We start from the raw sequence: 25,319 nt of genomic DNA on the forward strand, positions 1-25,319 counted from the left end.
CCACCACCAAAAGGGGGCGTCCCTTTGGGGGCAGCACTTCTGGGAAGACACGGGTGTGGGGCAGCCCCCTTGTGGTAAAATGATTGTTTTACTGGGGAGGGGGCTTTAACTTGGATATTTTAAATACATGGTGGGTGTTGCTTTATTTGGGGGTTAGGGGTTGTTTCATATTGTTCTTAAATTGTGAAACTGTTATATGTTAATTATAATCTGTATAAATTCATTTGTGGAGGAAGACTATTCTGGATATCTCGTGACAATAACCACTGAAGACCCGTTTTTGGACTTTTTGTGTGGAAAGGAAAACGAATGAATTTGAAGCAACTGGGATTGAAAATTAAGAAAACGTTTAGCAGCTTGAATTGGGCATTGCAGCGGGACATTATTTTAGAGTGAATGTTTGGAATACTTTGGCGGATGGAGAAATGGAAGTGCTTTCTACTGCTTTGTCTCTCTTTCCCCATTTTCTTTTTTCTGATTTATAAAATGCTATTCAGGCCTAGACTGAATGCAGCTCTTTGGGTTTCTCTGGCCCTTAGACGGCTCCCTTTTCCTAGGTTCCCTCCCCAGGTGTTTTTGGCCCGGCTGGACTGTGTCCTGGGGACTCTGATGCCGCCTCTCTTTTGTCTGGGGAGCGAGTGGGTGTCTGCAGAAACTCGCCTAGGGCCAGGGTCTTTGCCCACCCCCTTTTGCGCCTGGCCGGTGGGGGTCCCGGGGTCTCTCCTCGACTCCAGGGAAGGCGCCCGGCCAGACGCGCAGCGCCCAAACAAGACCAAGCCTCGGACTGTTTCCTTGGCCGCAGCCTGGGAGATTTCCTTGCGGATCCCTCGCCCAGCAGCCGGGCCTTCCGAGCTGGGAGCCCCGAGAGCCTCCCTTCCGCGCCGAGAGGGACGGAGCTCTTCCCCTCCGGCCGGCCTCCCGTCGGGGCGAGCGCAGCGCCGCCTGAACCCCCGACTCCGCCGCCGGAGCAGAGCCTGAAGCCGCGTCCGGCCCAGAGCAGGGCGCGCGCCGCCCAGCCCAGGTCCCGGCCCGGCGCCGCCCTTCCTCTTCCGCGCCGCCCCGGCGAAGATTCCCTGGGCGGCTCCGGGCGCGGAGCGAGCATGAAGCCCGACGGGAAGGTGGTGCTCCTGGGCGACGTGAACGTGGGCAAGACGTCGCTGCTGCAGCGCTACACCGAGCGCCGCTTCCGCGACACCGTCAGCACCGTCGGCGGCGCCTTCTGCCTCCGCCAGTGGGGGCCGCACAGCATCTCCGTCTGGGACACGGCAGGTGAGCGGCGGCGGCGGCGGGAGCGCCCTTGCCCGAAGAGGGGCCGCGGCCGCCGAGCGCCGGAGGCGGGGAAGAAGCGCTTCGGCGGCGCCTGGCGTGGCCCCGCGGAGCGGCCAAGGCCGAGCCGGCCTCTTCCCGGGCAGCGAAGGCGACAAGAGTCTCGCCACGTCTGAAAGACGGGCGCCGCCGACCTCGCGGCCTCTTGTCCCAGTCCGTCGGGGGCACGAGGCTCTCCGCAGGTTTTCCTGCCCCGGATAACGTGGCCACGCGGGCCTGTGGCGCTTAGAAGGGCAGGAGCATTGGCGGAGCAGAGTCCGCTCTGACAGAAGCTTCCGTGGTGATGGCAAATGTACACGGGGGCAGAAGAGGGGGGAATGGAGACGGAGAGACACAAGAGGCCCAAGACCTTGGCAATGCCAGCTTGGGCATAGTGTGGATTCAGCCTACTTCCTCCGCCTCCAAAACTCATAGCAATGTGTTGTTTTGATTGCAGCCTGCATGCTTTTTCACCTAATAGCAGCATTAGGAATATATTTGGATATATGCTTCCTCTGCGGATGCACAAATACACCTCTGGCCTTATCTCCAGTGTGACATGTTGCCATCTGTCTGGTGAGACAATGGAGGGCGCCTCGGGTTGAAGGAGCTTCGGGTTGAGCGTTTTCAGGTTACACTCCACATGCGCAGATGCTCAAAATGATGTCACGCACATGCGCGGAAGCGGCAAATCGCAACGCGCTGACGTGGGTTGTGTTCACTTCAGGATGCGAATGGGGCTCCGGAACAGATCCCATTCGCATCCAGAGGTACCACTGTATTAGCAGCCCCAAAGTGACCTCCCTGGGCAAGAAGCCTGGACAGGGTGTCTGGAGGTCCTGGGCTGCCCAGACAACAAGAACCCCTCCTTGGCCTCACTGAGGTAATCCAACAGAAACCAGAGCAATACATTTGGCACCAGCTTGGTTGCCAGAAGGAGGCATACAAGGTGCCATCCGCGGGCATAGCCAAGGGAGGGCAGCTGCCCCCCTAGAACAAGTAAACCAATAGAAATACTTAACTGACCAATAACATTTGTTCTCCCCCCCCCCCCCAAAATCCTGGCTAAGCCCATGGCACCATCCAACTGCCTTAGGGACTCCACTCCAGATTTGCGTAGGGTTTACTAATCCTTAGCCTTTTCTTCTCCCAAAGATATCCCACATGACAGCAGAGGTTTAGGGTCAGAGTCTTCCTTTCTAGATGGATTATCTTCCAAGGCAGATGAGCCCCACCTGCCCCTCACTTCCCTCTACAGCAGTGCTTCCCAGTTAGGGACCCCGGGACCCCAGGAGGTCCGCAAAACACACCCAGGGGTCTGCAGCCCCATCTCTTGCCTCCCCCAACTAATTTTTTGTCATTTTTGTATTGTAATATCACAATTTTTATGGTCTGTTTTAACGCTGTGAGATTTTTCAATATATTGGCCAAAATTGATTTTGAAATCACATCGCGCTAATGATTTTGACCCGGCAATACGCAGCAATATATCGCTCCTTGTGTGAGGGAAAGCAAGGCACCGCTGATATCGAACGATGATCTGAGCTGCCTTCCCTGAAGACGAGGGAGATGAGAGCCTTCCCTCACTGTGAGGGAAAACAGGGCAGCTGGTCTCCCTCAATTCAAGGCACCATGTCCTTCCCCTGGCACTGAGGCGGAGCAGCTTTCCTCAGCCAGCAGGAAAGCAGCAGCAGCCGCAGTGAATGTTCATCTGATGGTGGCTTGATGCATCTCCATCCCGCCCCCATTCAAAACATGCGGCCATCTGATCTCCGCAGAGGCACCTTCTCTCATCCCATGCCTGATCTCCAATTTCAGACATCGTGATATATCGGAATATAACAACAACAACATTTATACCCCACCCATCTGGTCGAGTTTTCCCAGCCACTCTGGGCAGCTCCTAACAGGACACTAAAAACAGAATACAGTGGTACCTCAGGTTAAGAACTTAATTCGTTCTGGAGGTCCGTTCTTAACCTGAAACTGTACTTAACCTGAAGCACCACTTTAGCTAATAGGGCCTCCTGCTGCTGCCGCGCCGCCGGAGCACAATTTCTGTTCTCATCCTGAAGCAAAGTTCTTAACCCAAGGTACTATTTCTGGGTTAGCGGAGTCTGTAAGCGTCTGTAACCCGAGGTACTACTGTAAAACTTCATTAAAAACTTCCCTAAACACATTGCGATGTTTAGCTGCTGATATATCACAGTGTTGAAAATAAGCCCTAGTCTGTTTTTTTTAATACTTAAAATTCTTTGCTTATTGGAGGCTACCCCACATTTTGCTCAAAAAATTGCAGAGGTAACTACCATTCAGTTATCAAGATTTTCAAAAGTGGAGCATCCATGGCTTTGCTTTTGAAAAAATGGGGGTCCTCAGTAATCAGCTAATTGGGAACAACTGATATACAGCACATTCAGAAACCATCTTCTTGACCATTTGACGTGGTATTGGTCTCATCTGCAGGGGAAGCCCCTAGCCCACTAAGAGTTTGAGACCCAGCAGCTGCCCTCCCCTGGTTTAGCCGGCCAGTCGAAGGCATTTCTTGGGTTGTGGCCACTGTGCCATGCTGACAGCTACTAGGAGCCATGGGGGAGAGCTGAGTGCAGGGTGGGGCCAGAGGTGGACCAACTGCCCCTGAAAGAGCATGACACCTCACAAGAGGTACTACCCCTCCCCTAACAACCCCCCACACCCCATTTCATCCATTGAATGATTTCATTAATGTTAGAATCTTTTAAGTTTTAGGAGTTGAGTTGACTGAGACAGGCTTGTGTCTCAGTGGAAGAGCCTATTTTGGCAGGGCTGGGAGAGGACCCTGCAGGAAACCCTGGAGAGCTTTTGCCAGTCTGTAGATAATACTGAGCCGAGATAGGAAGGTGGTCTCAGACGCAGGTGCTTCAAAGTCTTAGCGTCCTTTATGTAAGTCTACTTCTGTGGCACATGGCTTTTATTTTCTCACATTGTTTTGGGTGGCATCTAGAATGAGTTGGAAGTATCTTGACTGTAAGTTTCACATCTTTTAAAGCCATTTATGTGTGTCCTAAGAAACAGAACGCTACAACTTCACAAAATAATTTAACAGTTGCTCTTTTGAACTTCTCATTTTAAGAGGTTTCACTGGGTGTTCATCAGTATGCAGATGACACCCAGCTCTACTTCTTTTAAATCAGAACCAGTGAAGGTGGTGAAGGTTCTGTGTGAGTGCCTGGAGTCAGTTGGAGGATGGATGGTGGCTAACAGATTGAGGTTGAATCCTGACAAGACAGAAGTACTGTTTTGGGGGGACAGGGGGCAGGCAGGTTTGCCCCTGAAGGACCAGCTGTGCAGCCTTGGAATCATTTTGGACTCACAGCTGTCCATGGAGGCGCAGGTTAATTCTGTTTCCAGGGCAGCTGTCTACCAGCTCCATATGGTATGCAGGATGAGACCCTACCTGCCCACAGACTGTCTCAGCGGAGTAGTTGCATGCTCTGGTTATCTCCTGCTTGGACTACTGCAATGTGCTCTACGTGGGGCTACCTTTGAAGGTGACTCGGAAACTGCAATTAATCCAGAATGCGGCAGCTAGACTGGTGATGGCCGCTGAGACCACATAACACCAGTCCTGAACGATCTTCATTGGCTCCCAGTACATTTCCAAGCACAGTTCAGTGTTGGTGCTGACCTTTAAACCCTAAACGGCCTCAGCTCAGTATGCCTGAAGGATAATCTCCACCCTCATCATTCAGCCCGAACACTGAGGTCCAGCTCTGAGGGCCTTCTGGCAACCTGTGAGAAGTGAGCTTACAGGGAACCAGGCAGAGGGCCTTCTCAGTGGTGGTGCCCACCCTGTGGAACGCCCTCCCAGCAGATTTCAAGGCAATAAGCAACTATCTTACTTTTAAAAGACACCTGAAGACATCTGTTTAGGGAAGTTTTTAATGTTTAATGCTGTACTGTGCTTTTAATATTTGATTGGAAGCCGCCCAGAGTGGCCGGGGAAACCCAGCCAAATGGGTGAGGTATAAATAAATTATTATTATTATTATTATTAATCGCACCCTTAAGCCACATACATTTCAAATACATTTCAAACTGAACAGTGTTTACTTCTCACTTTGAACTGAAACGACATGCTTCATGTGCACCACCATAGTCACAGTGAACTTCTATAGAAGATCTTTTGTAGTTAGTCTTATGGAAATGCAAGATCCATCACTTGTGATCTTAAGAATGTGAGGATTTAACTTGAACTCGCTCTTTAGTGATGTGTAAAAACATGCATAAGATATGCATAAAGTTCAAATTGCTGTGCTAGAGTGGATACGGAATGCTTCAACACACCAAAAGTGGGCCAGAGTATGTGGAAATTAGGTGAACACTGGAGCCTCTCACCTTCCTCCTCTTCCTCCTTGCAAGATGTGCAAACACTGCTGCTTGTGTGACCCCCCCCCCCCCGCCCCTTGGAAGATAAAGGTAGTATATAAATGTAATAAATGAAATAAAAGACTTCTGCTTCTGCAGTGGGGCTTTCTCCCCCTCCTCCGCAAGCCCTCTGAAATTGTCTTCGGGGTGGAATTGGGAGTGCCCACCCCAGGTGTGGCAGAAGAAGAGGGGGTTGTTCCATCTGGCAAGTCAAAATGATGTTCATGTGATGCTGAATTCTATCTTTTAAAAATCAGTGAGGCTGTTTATTTATGGAGGTGGATTTGGTTACAATTGTGACTAGACTCTCCACTGTGGCCACTGCCCTTAGGTTTAAGGTGCCATGTGGCACCCAGTTTATATATCTGAGTTTCTAACAATGCGCAGGAACTACTGCCCAGGTCATTTGGTTTGGTGTTTTGGCTGTCTTTTTCTTTTAACTCTGTTAACAAAGTTAGCAAGGTGTATAGGTGAAATGCTTTATTAGCACTGTTGTGCAAACTAAATAACAACAACAACAAACAAATCTATTTGCTTACCTTCTATTTTTGAGTGCAAGTGAACATGAGGTGTACCCATGATTCATTGTTGGATATTCTGTTTTACAATGCAAAAAACATTCCAGCCTGGCTGCTCCATGGAGACTTAGCGGTTGTAATAGTGACTCAGAGGAGACTTTTGCTTATTTTGTTTTTTACTGCAGAAAGTGAGCTGAGGACTGAATGTTCTGTACTGAACCAAGCACTGCATGCTGTGCCTAAGGCAGAGCAAAAAGCCTGCTTTATGGTTGACAATAAAGATTAAATGGACAAGTGGTGGATCCCTTGTGTGAAAAATCTTTCTCTTTCTTGCCGCTAAAGAATTAAAAACGTAAAAGAAAGTGGCCATTTTCAGCTGTGGTAAAGAATTTTCTATGAGATAAGTCATGCTGTGGCTGTGATGCTAAGGTGGAAATATTGAGGTAGACTGTGTTGTTAATAATATCCCAAACATCAAATGCATCCAGCATGGCAAAAGCACCTTTGGATTTCCTAGTGGCTGTTGGTATTGTTCAACAGTTGATGGTTGAACAATTTAAAATGATCATATCATTTATGAATGTTTGCACCTCAGAAAAGAATTATTATTTTAAAAAACCTCATCTTTATTTCAATTTTACTTCACAAACACCCACACCCCCAGATGAAAATGAAAATTATGAATGAACATACAAAAAGAAGAAAAAATAAAAATTAGACACAAATATGAATAACTAAAAAGAATAAAAGATAAATATATTGTACAGTACTAAGATCCAGTATAAATTAGAAAAAATAATATAATTATACCATATTTCATTTCATCTTTTCTTCTGGTTGAGTTCCATTCCTCCTCAAAGCGGTTTCATTTACATCCTTTTATAAACTGTTTCCTTTTTTAATAGTTCCAATTCTCCCCTTATCTCTTTCATTCAAATATAAATTTTTACATTGTCATTTGTTTTTTGCAGAAATTAATCAAAACAAGCCCAAGTGTTAATTTGGGGGCACTGCTTTTTAAGATAATCTCTGTATTTATCCCAGTTCTTTTGAAATTTTTGTTTTGATTTACCCCTAATTGCCTCTGTTATTCTGGCCATTTCTATATAATTGGAAAAAAATTCTTGCCAATCTTTTGTTGTTGGGGTTTCCTCCTTTTTCCAATATTTGGCAATTAGGGATATTGCTGCTTCTGTGGCATAATTTTTTTAAAAAATTTAAGTCTGTGTCTAAAATTCCCAGCAAGAAAGCTTTTGTTTTCTTGTTGAAATTTTGCTTAATTTTTTTTTTTTAATTCTTCATCGGAAAGCTTTAATTTTATTGATTCACAAGCTGAGAATTTCCGAATTTCATTCCACATTTTTTCCCATGGTGATAGCAGTATGGGTGTTCCTAAATCTATGGCCCATTTGATCATTACATCTTTTATCTGTTCCTTCTTGACCTCCCATTCCAATAAAATTTGATATATTTTAGAAATTAGTTTTGTCTTACTTAGTAATGTTTTATCTAATAATCTCATTGGCAAACCCTTTTTTCTTGTTGGCTTTGAACACTTCGTTGACCTGATGGTACTAGATCCATCCTGTTAAATGATGTTTTATCTCCTCATATTCTTTTAATTTAAATTTATTATCCCTTTCTTCTAAAAGTTCTTTATGTTTAACCCAATTCACTTCCATATTTTTCTTTTTGGCTGTTAGTGCTTCTACAGGCGAGATCCACTAGGGTGTTTTCAGCTCTATTAGATCTTTATACTTCTCCCAAACTCTATATGACTTTCTTACAATACAGTGGTGCCTCGCAAGACGAAATTAATTCATTCCGCGAGTTTTGTCGTCTTGCGATTTTTTTCGTCTTGCGAAGCACGGTGTCGGAAAAGTTTTGGAAAAGCTTCAAAAATCACCAAAGTCTTCAAAAACCTCAAAAAAGGCTACCACACTGCGTGCTATGAGTTGCTCCTCAAAGTCAAGTCGCAACTGTATTAACGGTGTTAAGAAAAAGGAAACAAACTTGCAAGACGTTTTCGTCTTGCGAAGCAAGCCCATAGGGAAAATCGTCTTGCGAAGCAGCTCAAAAAACAAAAAACCCTTTCGTCTTGCGAGTTTTTTGTCTTGCGAGGCATTCGTCTTGCGAGGTACCACTGTATGATTAAGAAAGCCCCTGTGGACCTTAACCTTTTCGTAACCCAAATAAGCATTCCATCCGAAACGGTTGTCAAAGCCTTCGAGATCTAATAAATCTCCATTTTGTAAACTCATCCATTCCTTTAGTCAATTTAGGCAAACTGCATCATAATATAATTTTAAATCGGAGAGTGCCAGTCCCCCTCTATTTTTATTATCTATGAATAATTTGTGTTTAATTCTTGGTGGTTTACTTTGCCAAATGAATCTTGAAAGGTCTTTTTGCCATACTTTAAAACATCCCACCCCTCCAATAATTGGTACAGAACCCCACCCCTCCATTTGGTACAGAAAAATAAACTTAGGCATCACATTCATCTTAACCACTGAAATTCTGCTGGATAATGATAATCTTAACCTATTCCAGATTTCTAAATCCCTTTTGATCTCTTTCCAGAGTTTTGTATAATTATCTTTGAATAAATTACTGTTTCTATTCATCAACCAAATTCCCAAATATTTAGTTTTATTCACTATAGTCAATCCTGATATTTCCTGTAGTTTTTCTTTTTCTTGAGCGGACATATTTTATGCTAACGTATTAGTCTTTTTCCTGTTCAGCTTGCATCCTGCTACTTTTCCAAATTTCATGATTTTATCTATTATCTTAGGGACGCTTTCTTCCGGGTTTTCCGTAGTTAGGATCAGGTCATCCGCAAAAGCTTTTATCTTATAGGAATTCTTTCCCAAAGTTATGCCCTTTATATCTTGATCTTTTCTTACCGCTATTGCCAGAATCAGTACCGTTATGAATAGAAGGGGTGAGAGGGGGCAGCCTTGTCTGGTCCCTTTACTTACATTAAATTCTTCTGTTAATTCATTGTTTATTATCAATTTAGCTGTTTGGTTTTCGTAGATTGTGTTAATACCTCTGCCAAATCCCCCTCCCCCAAGTTCTATACTTTCTATTGCTCTTTTCATAAACTTCCAGGATACCTTATCAAAAGCGGTAAAAGCCTCAGCGCCTAGGGCTTGCCGATCGAAAGGAGGGACGCGGGTGGCGCTGTGGGTAAAAGCCTCAGCGCCTAGGGCGTGCCGATCGAAAGGTCGGCATTTCGAATCCCCGCCGCGGGGTGCGCTTCCGTTGCTCGGTCCCAGCGCCTGCCAACCTAGCAGTTCGAAAGCACCCCCGGGTGCAAGTAGATAAATAGGGACCGCTTACTGGCGGGAAGGTAAACGGCGTTTCCGTGTGCTGCGCTGGCTCGCCAGATGCAGCTTTGTCACGCTGGCCACGTGACCCGGAAGTGTCTCCGGACAGCGCTGGCCCCCGGCCTCTAGAGTGAGATGGGCGCACAACCCTAGAGTCTGTCAAGACTGGCCCGTACGGGCAGGGGTACCTTTACCTTTTTTTAGCATTAGGATGGCTTTTTTGTCCAATCTTCCAGATATTCAAGAATGTCTATTACGTTCCATATATTATTATACATATGTCTGCCTGGTAAGAAAGCCATGTGATCTTTGTGAATAATTTCATTCAGTACTTTCTTTAATCTATTGGCAAGAATACGGATAAATATTATATAATCATTATTTAATAATGATATGGGTCTATAGTTTTTAACTGATGTTCGATCAGTACAGTGGTGCCTCTCAAGACGAAATTAATCCGTTCCGCGAGTCTCTTCGTCTTGCGGTTTTTTCGTCTTGCGAAGCACGGCTATTAACGGCTTAGCGGCTTTAAGAAAAGGAAACAAACTCGCAAGACGTTTCGTTTTGCGATGCAAGCCCATAGGGAAATTCGTCTTGCGGAACGACTCAAAAAACGGAAAACCCTTTCGTCTTGCGAGTTTTTTGTCTTGCGAGGCATTCGTCTTGCGAGGTACCACTGTATGATTAAGAAAGCCCCTGTGGACCTTAACCTTTTCGTAACCCAAATAAGCATTCCATCCGAAACGGTTGTCAAAGCCTTCGAGATCTAATAAATCTCCATTTTGTAAACTCATCCATTCCTTTAGTCAATTTAGGCAAACTGCATCATAATATAATTTTAAATCGGAGAGTGCCAGTCCCCCTCTATTTTTATTATCTATGAATAATTTGTGTTTAATTCTTGGTGGTTTACTTTGCCAAATGAATCTTGAAAGGTCTTTTTGCCATACTTTAAAACATCCCACCCCTCCAATAATTGGTACAGAACCCCACCCCTCCATTTGGTACAGAAAAATAAACTTAGGCATCACATTCATCTTAACCACTGAAATTCTGCTGGATAATGATAATCTTAACCTATTCCAGATTTCTAAATCCCTTTTGATCTCTTTCCAGAGTTTTGTATAATTATCTTTGAATAAATTACTGTTTCTATTCATCAACCAAATTCCCAAATATTTAGTTTTATTCACTATAGTCAATCCTGATATTTCCTGTAGTTTTTCTTTTTCTTGAGCGGACATATTTTATGCTAACGTATTAGTCTTTTTCCTGTTCAGCTTGCATCCTGCTACTTTTCCAAATTTCATGATTTTATCTATTATCTTAGGGACGCTTTCTTCCGGGTTTTCCGTAGTTAGGATCAGGTCATCCGCAAAAGCTTTTATCTTATAGGAATTCTTTCCCAAAGTTATGCCCTTTATATCTTGATCTTTTCTTACCGCTATTGCCAGAATCAGTACCGTTATGAATAGAAGGGGTGAGAGGGGGCAGCCTTGTCTGGTCCCTTTACTTACATTAAATTCTTCTGTTAATTCATTGTTTATTATCAATTTAGCTGTTTGGTTTTCGTAGATTGTGTTAATACCTCTGCCAAATCCCCCTCCCCCAAGTTCTATACTTTCTATTGCTCTTTTCATAAACTTCCAGGATACCTTATCAAAAGCGGTAAAAGCCTCAGCGCCTAGGGCTTGCCGATCGAAAGGAGGGACGCGGGTGGCGCTGTGGGTAAAAGCCTCAGCGCCTAGGGCGTGCCGATCGAAAGGTCGGCATTTCGAATCCCCGCCGCGGGGTGCGCTTCCGTTGCTCGGTCCCAGCGCCTGCCAACCTAGCAGTTCGAAAGCACCCCCGGGTGCAAGTAGATAAATAGGGACCGCTTACTGGCGGGAAGGTAAACGGCGTTTCCGTGTGCTGCGCTGGCTCGCCAGATGCAGCTTTGTCACGCTGGCCACGTGACCCGGAAGTGTCTCCGGACAGCGCTGGCCCCCGGCCTCTAGAGTGAGATGGGCGCACAACCCTAGAGTCTGTCAAGACTGGCCCGTACGGGCAGGGGTACCTTTACCTTTTTTTAGCATTAGGATGGCTTTTTTGTCCAATCTTCCAGATATTCAAGAATGTCTATTACGTTCCATATATTATTATACATATGTCTGCCTGGTAAGAAAGCCATGTGATCTTTGTGAATAATTTCATTCAGTACTTTCTTTAATCTATTGGCAAGAATACGGATAAATATTATATAATCATTATTTAATAATGATATGGGTCTATAGTTTTTAACTGATGTTCGATCAGTACAGTGGTGCCTCTCAAGACGAAATTAATCCGTTCCGCGAGTCTCTTCGTCTTGCGGTTTTTTCGTCTTGCGAAGCACGGCTATTAACGGCTTAGCGGCTTTAAGAAAAGGAAACAAACTCGCAAGACGTTTCGTTTTGCGATGCAAGCCCATAGGGAAATTCGTCTTGCGGAACGACTCAAAAAACGGAAAACCCTTTCGTCTAGCGAGTTTTTCGTCTTGCGAGGCATTCGTCTTGCCGGGCACCACTGTACCTTGTTTTGGTATTAGCATGATGAATGCTTCTTCCCATGTTTTTGGTATTTTCCCTTCTATTAAAATTCTATTGAGTACTGTTTTCAATGGTTCTGCTAATACATCTTCTAATTTCTTGTAATATACAACTGAGAAGCCATCCTGGCCAGGGGATTTCCCTGTTTTTGCCTTAGATATTGATTGTTGTATCTCCATCATCGTTATTGTTGAATTTAATTGTTCAATTTTCTCACCATGTGTCGTTGGTAGTCTATTCTGAGTTATATATTTTTTCCATTTCTTCTTGATCTTCAGCAAGATACAATTCCTTAATAATTTATAATTTTTTATCTGATTTCTTTAGGTTCATCTATTATTTTCCCTTCTACTATTTTCCCTATCAATTTCTCCTTTAATAATAAGAAGGCAACCTGCCTTATATTTAATAATAATAATAATAATAACAATAAGGCAACCTTATCAATTTTTTTTGTCTTGCCCTCTTTATCTTTTGCTCAATTTCCTCGTTCAAAATCATGGAGATTTGCGTTTGCAGTATCTTAATATTATTTATTGGCCCTTCCTCCATCGGATTTTTAGCCAATTCCTTCTCATTATCTCTTATTTCTTTTAAAAGCTTCTCTATTTTTTTCTTTTTCTTTCCTTTGAATTATATTTTGTTGAATGAAGAAGCCTCGCATAACTGCCTTGTTTGCATCCCAGACGGTGTTGATATCTGTTCCCTTATTCAAATTAAATTCAAAATATTCTCTTAAAATTCCTTTTGCTTTTTCTAATAATTTTTCATCATTAAGAATGAATTCATTAATTCTTAATCTTCTTACTGTATTCCTTCCTTCATTTCTAAAGGAATTGGATTATGATCAGATATTGTCTTTGAATAAATTTCAGCCTTCTTACATTTTAATAATATTTCTTTTGATACCCATATAGCATCTATTCTTCCCACTGTTTTTTTTTGCTTCTGAATGATATGTGAATTTTCATTTGGATGTTTAGCCCTCCAAATGTCTCATAAGTCTAGGTTTTCTACTAGCTGCAGGAAATTTATTGGCAACCTGTCTCTCATGTTGTCATATCCATCTCCAATGAAGTAACTCCATAAAGGTCTCCCATTAATATAATCTTTTGATCACTAAATTCCAATAAGTTATCTTCCAACTTCTTATAAAATTCCACTTTTTTATCATTTGGTGCATATATTCCCACTATAATTATTTTTTCTTTGGTTTGTGACTTTTATCGCCATCATCCTCCCTTCTTCTCTGAAAACCTGCTCTGAATTATTCTTTTTTTACCACATCCAAGGAAATAAACCCATCCCCCATTTTTTAAATTAACTAACACCTTCTTCCCTGGAGAAGACACTGATGCTGGGAAAGATGGAGAAGGGGGCGACAGAGGACGAGATGGTTGGATAGTGTTTTCGAGGTTAGCAGCATGAGTTTGACCAAACTGCGGGAAGTAGTGGAGGACAGAGGTGCCTGGCGTGCTCTGGTCCATGGGGTCACGAAGAGTCGGACACGACTAAACAACAACAACAACAACACCTTCTATGTTTTCTTGTAACATGTGTTTTCTGTAAGCAAATTATATCCCATCTATTTTTTTAAAGTAACTTGTCAGGGAACTGCCATCGGCTCAGGGGCGAGAGGGTAAAAGCTGGATGGATTACAGAGAGCCCCCAAAGATCGTGGGAAGCAGCAACTCCTTAGCGGAGGAGAGTAACCAGTGGAGAGGAGCTTCAGGAGCTTCAGGGCTCGGGGAGGCGAGGCGGTGCCAGGACACCTTGCCTGAGCAAAGCGGGGAGGAGAGAGGTCCTCCATTGCCCATGCCCTCCCTGCGCAGTAGGCTTCCGCGCCGAGAGGGGAGGTGCAGATTGGGCGTCAAGAAACTACTCTGCTGGGGAAGGTTTAGATTCTGCCAGTGAATGAGCGAGCCACAGAATAGTGGCGCTCTGCATGGTGAAGGTTTTTTGGCACCAATAACGAGGCTTTACAGCCGACCAGGGAGGCATTTGCCTGATTGCTCTTGAAAAGAAACTGTTCCACCTTGTTTCTTTTAGTCTTATTGTTTAAGCCGTTAACATTCCATGAAATGATTTTGAGGTCCATTGAATTATGAATTGTCAACACCTTTATTTTAGTATCTTATATTGATCAGTTTAAGTGTTTTTGGGCAGGCAAAATTATTAAGGGACTAGTGAAATTCTCCTATGAAGAAATGTTACAATAGTGGAGGGGTCTTGTTTGAGGGGCAGGAAGTGAATAAAATTTATAAAATTACCATGCTGTGGAGAAGCTTTTATATAAACAGTTTAGGGCTGAGCTTTGGCAGTGAAATATTTTCCAAAGATCCTTTCAGTTGTGGGAAAATTCTGATGAGCAGCAGCATCTAGCAGTCCTTGGCATGGAGAAAGTGGTGGGTGGAGTTTGAGACCCCCATTTGCAGCCTGAGGGGTTTGACACACAGTCGGAGACATGTTTTACCCACTCCTACAGGGGAGTGAAGGAGGGAGCCCCTCTGAATTAGAGAAATTCCTGCAAGGTGCTCCTAGCTCCGTAGTGAATGACAGGAATAGTTCCAAAGGTTGTGGGGCAATCTTCTGGAGAACAAGATTGCTACCAGATTAAAATCTGGTAGCAAACCTGCTCTCTCCTGGCCCAGGAGTTTGTTATGAGTTTGTAAGTGCAAGACACTCTAAAATCCAGATCAAGCTAGTCTTAGAATTGAATTAAATTGAATTAAAATTGAATTAAAATTGAGTTAAAACTGTGTGTCGGACTTCCACATATCAGAATCTAATTCATTATTAAGCTGTGTCAGACACCTCTTTAAACCAAGGGAATTGTTAATAGTGCTAGAAGTTAATTAAGTCAAGCCCGTTTTCTTTTGAGAGGATAGCATAGTCCTGCATTAATACAAAGGATCAAGGGATCCTTCCTTCAATGGAGAGTTAGTTTAAAAGACAATGCCAGTGTTTTAGGTTAGAGTTCAGGTAGGTGTTATGCAACGGAGATAGGAAGCAGCAAACTGGAGAGAGTCAGGAGCCAAGTTTGAGAGCCATGTTTGAGGTCTGCTTAAAGTTCAAAGGTGCTGGAGCTATGGGCGAAGGCAGAACCTCCTGGGGGATGAATGCTGGGAGCCCCTCCATTGTAGACTCAGGTGGTAAGGTAAAGGGACCCCTGACCATTAGGTCCAGTCATGGCCGACTCTGGGGTTGCAGCGCTCATCTCACTTTCTTGGCCAAGGGAGCCGGCATACAGCTTCTGGGTCATGTGGCCAGCATGTCTAAGCCGCTTCTGGCGAACCAGAGCAGCGCATGGAAACGCCATTTACCTTCCCACCAGAGAGGTACCTATTTATCTACTTGCACTTTGACGTGCTTTTGAACTGCTAGGTTGGCAGGAGCAGGGACCGAACAACGGGAGTTCACCCCATCCCAGGGATTCAAACCGCCGACTTTGCAATCAGCAAGCCCTAGGCTCTGTGGTTTAACCCACAGTGCCACCTGTGCCCCTTGACTCAGGTGGTATATCTGTGTAAATAGACCATAGATCATAAAGACACCAGTCTCCACTGTGCCTCATTTCCAAAAGTACCTGGAACCCCTGGAATCTCACCCTGCTGTGTGGATTGGAGTGGCATGCAACAATATGTTGTTCAAGAGTGAAAGGCTGTTGAAGGCCCAAAGATGTTTTGGAGGGGGGTCATCATGGCATAGTGAGCTAAGAGACTGCTGAGTATTGTCAGATAACACCTTCCATTTCTGTCTTCTGTCTATTTATGCCAAAGCTCTGGAGAGGATATGGATGTCATGTTGGGGTGGCAAGTTCAACTCAGTTTAAAATCATCCAAGGTCGTCTGCTGAGCAAGTGAGAGAGATATTGTTCCCTAACTGGAAAGAAGGAGGTTAAAGGGGACAAGAAGCCCAGAAACTCTGTGAATGAGCAGCAGAGCAAAAAGAATTGGGGAAGACTCACTAGGAGAGAGGGTGGCCAAGGCAGAGCTGTCTCTCATACCACATACTTCTGTGATGCTGCTGGAGAATCTTTTTGCTTGTTTGTTATATAATTGAATATAGACTGAATGAAGTTGTGCTTCATACATCCATGTTATTTTCTGTCTTCTAGGTCGAGAACAATTTCATGGACTTGGATCTATGTACTGCAGAGGAGCAGCAGCTGTTATCCTCACTTACGATGTAACCAACTTGCAGAGCATCTTGGAACTTGAGGATCGGTTCCTGGCCTTGACAGACACTGCCAGTGCAGACTGCATCTTTGCTATTGTTGGGAACAAAGTGGATCTCACAGATGCTTTTGCCTTTTTGCCAGAAACAGAAGGTGAACGCCAGCCCCCCGAGCAGCCCATCAACAGTCTCATTTCTACCAAGTTGAAAAAACAAGTCCATATGAGTGATGCCATAGCACTTTATAAGAAGATCCTAAAATACAAAATGTTGGATGAGAAGAATGCTCCAGCAGCAGAAAAAATGTGTTTTGAAACTAGTGCAAAAACAGGGTATAAAGTGGACCACGTATTTGAAACTGTATTTGAGATGGTAGTACCAGTAATTTTGCAGCAGAAAACTGAAGGGTCACTGCAAACTGTAGATTTAAATAATATCAAGACAACTAAAAACATACAATCCAGCTGTTGCAAATAAACAACAAATGAAGGATATATAAAAAATATAAAGGTGAACCAGATCAACTACTTTTTTGGCATAATAGATCTATGAAACTGAACTTGATTAATAGAATGGCAAACACTTAATTGGGGAAGGTTTGAAACAATGGCATAAAATTTGACTTTAAAGCAATTATTTAAAACTTCTATATTCAGCTGAGTGTGATTTATCCACATTAAATATGTTATATTCATCTGTCTACTGTTTTTCACATTCATCTGTCCTGTCCATTTTAGTAGTGCCAATATTTTTGCATACAAAAATTGCTAAATTGTACTAACTAGAAACAAGTTAGTACAAGTGCTAAACAAGTACTAACTAGAAAAGACTGATGTGCATATATAGAGTGCAGGAACAGAAAAAAATAGTTTCTTAGAACCATAAATTGTAGCGTTGGGTGCTTTGGATATGTAGCCATCCTGATTCAAACTGGTTAACCCCACACACTTCATTCTCATAGCTGTAAGGATGGAGCCACAATTGGAAGGGAAAAGTCCCGCACACTTCTGTCAGCATAATCATAGAATCATAGAATCATAGAATCATAGAGTTGGAAGAGACCACAAGGGCCATCGAGTCCAACCCCCTGCCAAGCAGGAAACACCATCAGAGCACTCCTGACATATGGTTGTCAAGCCTCTGCTTAAAGACCTCCAAAGAAGGAGACTCCACCACACTCCTTGGCAGCAAATTCCACTGTCGAACAGCTCTTACTGTCAGGAAGTTCTTCCTAATGTTTAGGTGGAATCTTCTTTCTTGTAGTTTGGATCCATTGCTCCGTGTCCGCTTCTCTGGAGCAGCAGAAAACAGCCTTTCTCCCTCCTCTATGTGACATCCTTTTATATATTTGAACATGGCTATCATATCACCCCTTAACCTCCTCTTCTCCAGGCTAAACATGCCCAGCTCCCTTAGCCGTTCCTCATAAGGCATCATTTCCAGGCCTTTGACCATTTTGGTTGCCCTCCTCTGGACACGTTCCAGTTTGTCAGTGTCCTTCTTGAACTGTGGTGCCCAGAACTGGACACAGTACTCCAGGTGAGGTCTGACCAGAGCAGAATACAGTGGCACTATTACTTCCCTTGATCTAGATGCTATACTCCTATTGATGAGGCCCAGAATTGCATTGGCTTTTTTAGCTGCCGCGTCACACTGTTGGCTCATGTCAAGTTTGTGGTCAACCGAGACTCCTAGATCCTTTTCACATGTACTGCTCTCAAGCCAGGTGTCACCCATCTTGTATTTGTGCCTCTCATTTTTTTTGCCCAAGTGCAATACTTTACATTTCTCCCTGTTAAAATTCATCTTGTTTGTTTTGGCCCAGTTCTCTAATCTGTCAAGTTCGTTTTGAAGTGTGATCCTGTCCTCTGGGGTGTTAGCCACCCCTCCCAGTTTGGTGTCATCTGCAAATTTGATCAGGATGCCCTTGAGTCCATCATCCAAGTCGTTGATAAAGATGTTGAATAAGACCGGGCCCAAGACAGAACCCTGTGGCACCCCACTAGTCACTCTTCTCCAGGATGAAGGGGAACCATTAATGTACAAGAGCGATGAGAATTTAGAAAGCTAGCTGTAATCTTAGTCTGGAAGGTTAACAAAACCTTTATCACCATGTGTCACATTTCAAACCCAAGAACCCCCCCCCCCAAGTTTGTTTAGGATCTTTATCAGGTCATGAGAATTTCTACCCGCCTATAATTATATAAGATAAGTTTTGTATTTTTTAGAGTTACTGGGGATGGCATTCCGATGGAACTGCTCAGATATGCTGTGGTTTCCTATATAAAACACTATGTGAATTCAAGCAAGACTAGCTAGGAGCACCTGCAGCTTTTGATATTGACCATGGTCTTGTCTTGGATTGGCACCATGGAATGGACATCGATCTTACTACCTACCTACGTTTGTTTGAGGCAGAAGTAAAACAGAGACTGAAAGGGAGCCAGCCTATTTCCTTTGAAGTCTACTTCTGCCTTTGTCCACCAGGTGGAGCAAGATGACATAACCCTCTGCTGGCAAAGTCACAGGTCACTCCACAAAACCTTGCTCTTGGCTGCAACTCACGGCCAGTGAGAGAAGGGAGCGCTGAAGTAGGAGCCTTGAAGGAGCAAAGTGGCTGCAAGCGTCACCTTCACACTGCCTTGCTAAACCAAGGTTTGGTTCAGCATACAGTGTGAACCAGCCCTAAGTACCATATAACAGAAGAAGTTGCTACGTGCCAGAGGGCAAATTGGCCTCCATTCTCTCCCCTGGCTGGTAGTGAAAAAGCTAAAAGCCAGTGTGTGAGAGAGCTGAGAGCTAGAAGCAGGCAGAGGCTGGAGAGAGAGCGAGCCATGGCTGCGACTATGAGAGAAACAAGATCTTTTGGAGTCTTAAGGCTGTGAGCCCCTCCAGCTTAAGCTCAGGTTGAATATATGTGTAGATAAACCATGTATCATAAAAAAAATTGTCCAGTAGCACCTTAGAGACCAACTAAGTGTGCATGCATGCATACAAAGGCTTATACCCAGAACAAACTTAGTTGGTCTCTAAGGTGCTACTGGACATTTTTTTCTCCCGACTGTGTCAGACCAACACGGCTACCTACTTGAATCATATATCATAAAGACACCAGTCTCCAACATCCCTCATTCGAAGGAAATCAAACCTGGAGTAAGTGCCTGGAACCCCTGGAATCTTGCACCACTTGGAGTTCGGCATGGTGTACAACAATATTTACACACACAAGCTAAATGTGCTCATTGGCTAGATTGTGAAAACAGTAGTAAAACCCCTATGGCTTGGTGGGTTTGCAAGTGCTAGGCTTTCATGCTGAAATGCTTTCCTTTCTTTCGCTAAACTCAAGCCTAGTGTGTTTGTTTCATCATATGAGATTATTTATGGCTTAAACACTGCAATAAGTCCAAACACAATAAATACAATGTTAAAATACAATCTTTTATTCATTATACAAAATCAAAACTCATTGATCACTATTTGTCCTGTAGGTCTTGCCAAATAATTGCCCAGAACCACAACTGCATTGTTAGAATCACACAGTCATGTGGAAAGTGGTGCGTTCTAAGCTCTCTCCAGATGAATGTTTTTTGCAGATGTGTTCTGCAACATATTGATGCAATATTATTAGTGAATTAGTACTGAACTGCTTATGCATCAGTCTGCTTTCTTAGTCTTGCTGTCTAGAGGGGCACTCTGGTGGTACAGCACAAGCAAAGCGGAGCAAACACACACACACAGACGCCCAAACCTATGTAATAAGGAAAGCTACATGATTTCTGAAGAAAGCTGTGGGACATGCACCTGTTGAGAATGAAGCAATGTGTCCACCCTGGAACTTCTGTAGGCACTGAAAGCAGAAGAGTACTGAAAGCAGAATGGTGTACAACTGCCTCAGTCATGAATGTGTAATAAACAGGATCTCTGTAGAGGCCCTAACTCTCCTTGGGTGGAGAAAATTGTGCCATTTGCACAATTTGCTTCCTCCTTCCATCTGCTCGCACCTGGGAGCAGTGGAGGAAAAGACTGGCAGCAGAAACTTAAGCATGAGTATTCAGAAGTCCCTCTTGGGTACAATGGGAGACAGCATGTATGTTTTGAATTGAAGCCTGATCAACTCCAGGGAAGGAGCTCAAAGGCACCTTCCTGAGCCTTATGGTCACCTGGGAGCAGCAGCGATAAAGGGAACATTTTCTTATGTGTCCGGTAGCATGGCTGAAGAAAGCCTTGCTGGTATCTAACTTGCAGCAATATTGAGAGACAACTAAACTCTGCACTTGGTGCAGTGCACCTGTTGGTTGAGTTTTGGGGCTCAGTGAGCACAACATATATTTTATTTAATTAAATTATTTAATTTATATGTTATTCTTCCCAAAGGAGCTCAGGGCAGGCTACAATCCCACATTTGGTCCAAGATGTCAAAAAGTTTGGTGTGTTACCTGTCAAAAGCAACACTTATGCAGGTTCTGTAAGCTATAGAGACAATTATGCACATGAAGCAATATATTGTTTAATAAAAGCATTTAGGTGGAAAAATTTGGCCCTGAAATGAAGTTGCAACATAAATACAACAAGTAGGTGCAGGTTTAAAGTTCTATTGATGTTGGTGGCTCTGAAACATGCCTAACTCCTGGCTGAATTGAAGCCAAAGTCTTACAGATGAAAGTCTTACAGAGGCAGAGCGCAACTTCTATTTTCATCATTTTTATGTTCCAATATGGTACTTAAACTTCAGCTCTTTGAGCCGATTCCTATGTACGTTTGCACATCCATCTTAATGTATGGTTACTATTCAATGACTATGAGCTGTTTTCAGTGGTTAAGTATACAGTAAAAATGCATAAAAACCCATTTAGTGCTGTAAATCAGACCTAGGTAAAGGTAAAGGGACCCCTGACCGTTAAGTGCAGTCACGAACGACTCTGGGGTTGCGGCGCTCATCTGGCTTTACAGGCCAAGGGAGCCGGCGTTTGTCTACAGATAGTTTTTCAGGGTCATGTGGCCAGCATGACTAAGCTGCTTCTGGTGCAACGGAACACCGAAACCAGAGCAGTGCACGGAAACGCCGTTTATCTTCCTGCCAGAGTGGTACCTATTTATCCACTTGCACTTTGACATGTTTTCAAGCTGCTAGGTTGGCAGGAGCAGAGACCAAGCAATGGCAGCTCACCCCGTAACAAAGATTCGAACCGCCGACTTTCTGATCGGCAAGTCCTAGGCTCTGTGGTTTAGACCGCAGCACCACCCGCATCCAAAATCAGACCTAGTGGGAAGCAAATGTGTTAGGAAATTATATCCTGCCAGTTTTTTTAACTCTGAAAAGAACCTTTTTGCAACAATAAAAACTACTTAGAAAATTATGGGAATGAAAGCAGAACCAACTTGGTTGTAAACCCTTGCAGTGGTTTGTTCTTTCAGATAAATGGTGATCAACTGATATTTCAATTTTTGAGGTAACAAAGTTAAAGAAGCACCAACAAGATTTGTTCCTTGCCATTGCAAGATGACTTACTCTTTTTTTTACAAATTTTTCATACACACTTGGCATCGGCTGATGTGTGTTCGGATGAGTCCAGCCTTGAGTGTATCTGCTGAAGGGGAGTGTTGAAATTGATTGTCAATTGTGGTAAGCCAGAAACTGTATTTGTTTGCAAAGTAGTGGCAGGTTCCCTGAGCACCGTTGCATTCGATGAATGGTGTTGCTCGGAAGTCTTCCAAACAGCTACCTGGAGACACGAGTGACTGTCCACCACCTTCGGCACCAGCTGCAGTGTGCTAGGAGAGATCAGATAGGAGGCTCAAATACAAGATAAGAGAAGTATATACAGTGGTACCTCGGGTTACATATGCTTCAGGTTACAGACCCAGCAATAATAACTCGGGTTAAGAACTTTGCTTCAGGATAAGAACAGAAATCGTGCTTCGGCAGTGTGGCGACAGCGGGAGGCCCCATTAGCTAAAGTGGTGCTTCAGGTTAAGCAGAGTTTCAGGTTAAGAACGGACCTCCGGAATGAATTAAGTACTTAACCAGAGGTACCACTGTAATCTGTACTAGCACCATCATTGAATTGATGTATGGTTACTATTACAGGACTCTTTTTTTGTCTCCTATGCTTCTAACGTCTATATGAAACTGCTGAGTGAGAACAGATATTTAGGGGGGGTGTGACACCACCCTCTTAATTGGAGTCAGGTAAAATTGTAGAAGTGCTGAATCTAGAATCAATAATGGACTGGATAAAAGCTGATAAAATGAAACCCAATCCAGAAAAAAATTAAGAGATTCTCTCAGTAGGTAGCCCATCTGGTCAGGGTCCAATCCTCTATAAAACAACTATAAAGGCCACCAACAAAGGGGGGGGGGTGACACATCTGCACAAGCAAATTGCATCCGGACACATTTGCAGATACACTTTACCAAAGGAAATTCCTCCCAGTGCTTCTTGAAAAATCTGCTTGAGACTACTCTGTGGGAACTGGAAGAGATGTAGTTGCAAGACCTTTCTTCATTAAGTATTGAGATAAATTTTCCTTAATATACAGAATTATTAAAAATGAGTCAGCAACCAATATACCAATTTACTTCAGTGTTGTGAGAATCAGTGTGAGAAAGCTGTAAGATCTGGCCCTTCCTCTTGCTATGGAAATGCATTTAAAGCATAACACGTCACCTGGTGACTGGCATAGCTCAAGGGGAACACTAGTCCCCCACTGCCCCCGTTCAAGCAGTTTCCCTGTCTTCCTGTGCATTTCTGAGTGCAATTCAAGGAAATGATGTTAACAGTCTTAACTGTGATCTCAAGCCAAAGAGGGCTTTCGGAGTATCCCACACAAATACAGAAGATCTGGTGAGGCCCTTCTTCAGGTTCCTGAGATCTGATGCCAGAATCCAGGGATGGATGAAAAGTCTGCTGGTCCAGTGCTAGAAGAAGCCAGGCATGCCTTTCCTGTGTTTTCCATTTACTGAAGATGGCAGTGTGGGAAAATGGTTGCTTGTACATAAGAGCATGAGCAAAGTTCTTATTATTGCAGGGTGATTTCATAGCTAAAAGCATCCTTGGAGCATGAACAGCGCGTGAATAGCTCGTGCTGTCCTAAATGATTGGCTCACGTAGGATAGTACTCTCTTTGTCTGCTGGCTTAGAACAAGGTTGCATTTTTGTGGTTGTTACTTTTTCGAGCACAAGGCAGAACAAGCGTTGGGCTGGAGGTAGAGAGGATGTATTTCTTGCTGTGCACAATAAAGGTTGGCTATTAGGCTCTTTGAATCCAACTTGGCATGAGACTGATTTCTTCGGATGTCGAGCAGGCCCTCGACATGGCAGCACTTTTTTTTCTACTGGGGACAAAGGGGGCTGAAAGTTCAATTCTCTACTGCCTGGTGGAAAAATATACTCCTAGAATTGTCTAAAATAAAAATAAATAAAAATAAATTGTGAGGAACTAAGAAGATCTTCAAAGGAACCTCCATTGCTTGGAACTCCTTCTTGGCACCCAACTTCCTGCTAATAGAAAGAAAGTGGGCTTTGCTGTTCACCTGGATTCTGCCTGCAGAATGTGGGAACCTCTCCTTGATTTCTCACAGTGCCAAAAATGGGTCATCTCTGGTTGCACCCCATTTGAAGGGGGGGGCAGGAGCGGTAAATGCCCCCGTAACTTTGCATGTAGTTGCAGATGTTTTTGCTCCCTAGCCAGCTGTGTTTGGATCGTCAATAGCAGAATTATGGGCATGTGAAGGTATTGAATTGTACTGCTCCTGTTTTTATTCTCTGGTATTTATTGGAATTTATTCAGATTTATCCTGCTGTTCTGATTTTTATATGGTTTACTTTCTGCTATTATATATTTACATATCTTCCTGAACTGACTTTCATAAGAGGTGAGTTATAAAAATAATTAAACAAGTAAAATAAGAATCAAAGGGGGCTGGGGAACTCCTATATTTTAGATGCACATAAAAGTTACTGAGCGAGAAATTGAGATGTTCAGATTTGAGCATATCCGCATCAGCAAAATCTGGGAAATGCTAAGATAAATCATAACTCTATAGCTGAAGTTCACTGTAGCCCTTGGAATATATGTACATGATTTAAACGTGATATCTTCTTGGACACAAGCTATACTTAGCATTTTAGGAAAGTTATAGTACTTTGACAAATGATTCATTTGTCACATTCCTGTATATGTGGGTTGTGATCCATGCCATGAAAAGCAGCTCAGTACAAACCCTTTTCTACCATGTACTCCACAAAAGGCACTCTCTCTTTTTTTTTTTTAATTTTTATTGCATTTTCAAATACAAAGTCAAAAGTGTAAAGTACATGAAGAAAAAAGAAAGAAGTGAAAAGAAAAAAAAGAAAAAATCCAACTTTCATAAACATTTTTGCATTACCAACCGGACTTCCCCACGTCTCCCTCACCCTGCGTTCCTTTCAATAAACATGTCAGCAAATTATTACCTTGTTTCATACCTTACTTGTGTCTTTCAAATATTATTCTTCTAAATTTAAAGTACCTTTTGTCAATAACTTGTACCTTGAAATAAACATAATATAGCTTTAAATTTCAACCTTTTCTTACGTTTTTTATCTTAGTTTCTTGCTCACCAAACCTAATTGCTGAAGCTAGAATTTCCAAATCGTGCAACTTCTTAACATTCATACAACTTATAATGTTTTTGTAAATAGTCCTTAAATTTTTTCCAGTCCTCTTCCATTGTTTCTTCTCCCAAATCTCGGATTCTGCTAGTCATTTCAGCCAGTTCCATATAGTCCATCAATTGCGTCTGCCACTCTTCCAGTGTGGGAAGATCTTGTATCTTCCAATATTTTGCGATAAGTATTCTTGCTGCTGTAGTTGCGTACATAAAAAAGGTTCTGTCCTTCTTTAACACCTTTTGGCCAACAATACCCAGGAGGAAGGCCTCTGGTTTCTTAGGGAAGGTGTACTTGAACACCTTTTTTAGCTCATTGTAGATCATTTCCCAGAAGGCCTTCACTTTTGGGCAAGTCCAC

General features: G+C 43.3%; 2 protein-coding genes across 2 annotated transcripts in view; one reads left to right on the forward strand and one right to left on the reverse strand.

Moving 5' to 3' along the window:
* Positions 1–721: 721 nt before the first annotated feature.
* On the forward strand, positions 722–17,008 carry RAB20 (RAB20, member RAS oncogene family). Its single transcript, XM_028721632.2, has 2 exons — positions 722–1,269; positions 16,250–17,008. The coding sequence occupies exons 1-2, from the start codon at positions 1,101–1,103 to the stop codon at positions 16,783–16,785; spliced, it is 705 nt and encodes a 234-aa protein (XP_028577465.2). The 5' UTR covers positions 722–1,100; the 3' UTR covers positions 16,786–17,008.
* Positions 17,009–19,727: 2,719 nt separating this feature from the next.
* LOC114593454 (uncharacterized) overlaps positions 19,728–25,319 on the reverse strand; it is a 51,541-nt gene continuing 45,949 nt past the window's right edge. The window contains exon 18 of the mRNA XM_077926632.1: positions 19,728–22,080. Coding sequence (XP_077782758.1) covers positions 21,826–22,080 — 255 coding nt within the window. The 3' untranslated portion in view covers positions 19,728–21,825. The remainder of the gene's footprint in view (positions 22,081–25,319) is intronic.

This window comes from Podarcis muralis, chromosome 3 (genome assembly GCF_964188315.1).
Source record: "Podarcis muralis chromosome 3, rPodMur119.hap1.1, whole genome shotgun sequence".
Lineage (NCBI taxonomy): Eukaryota > Metazoa > Chordata > Lepidosauria > Squamata > Lacertidae > Podarcis > Podarcis muralis.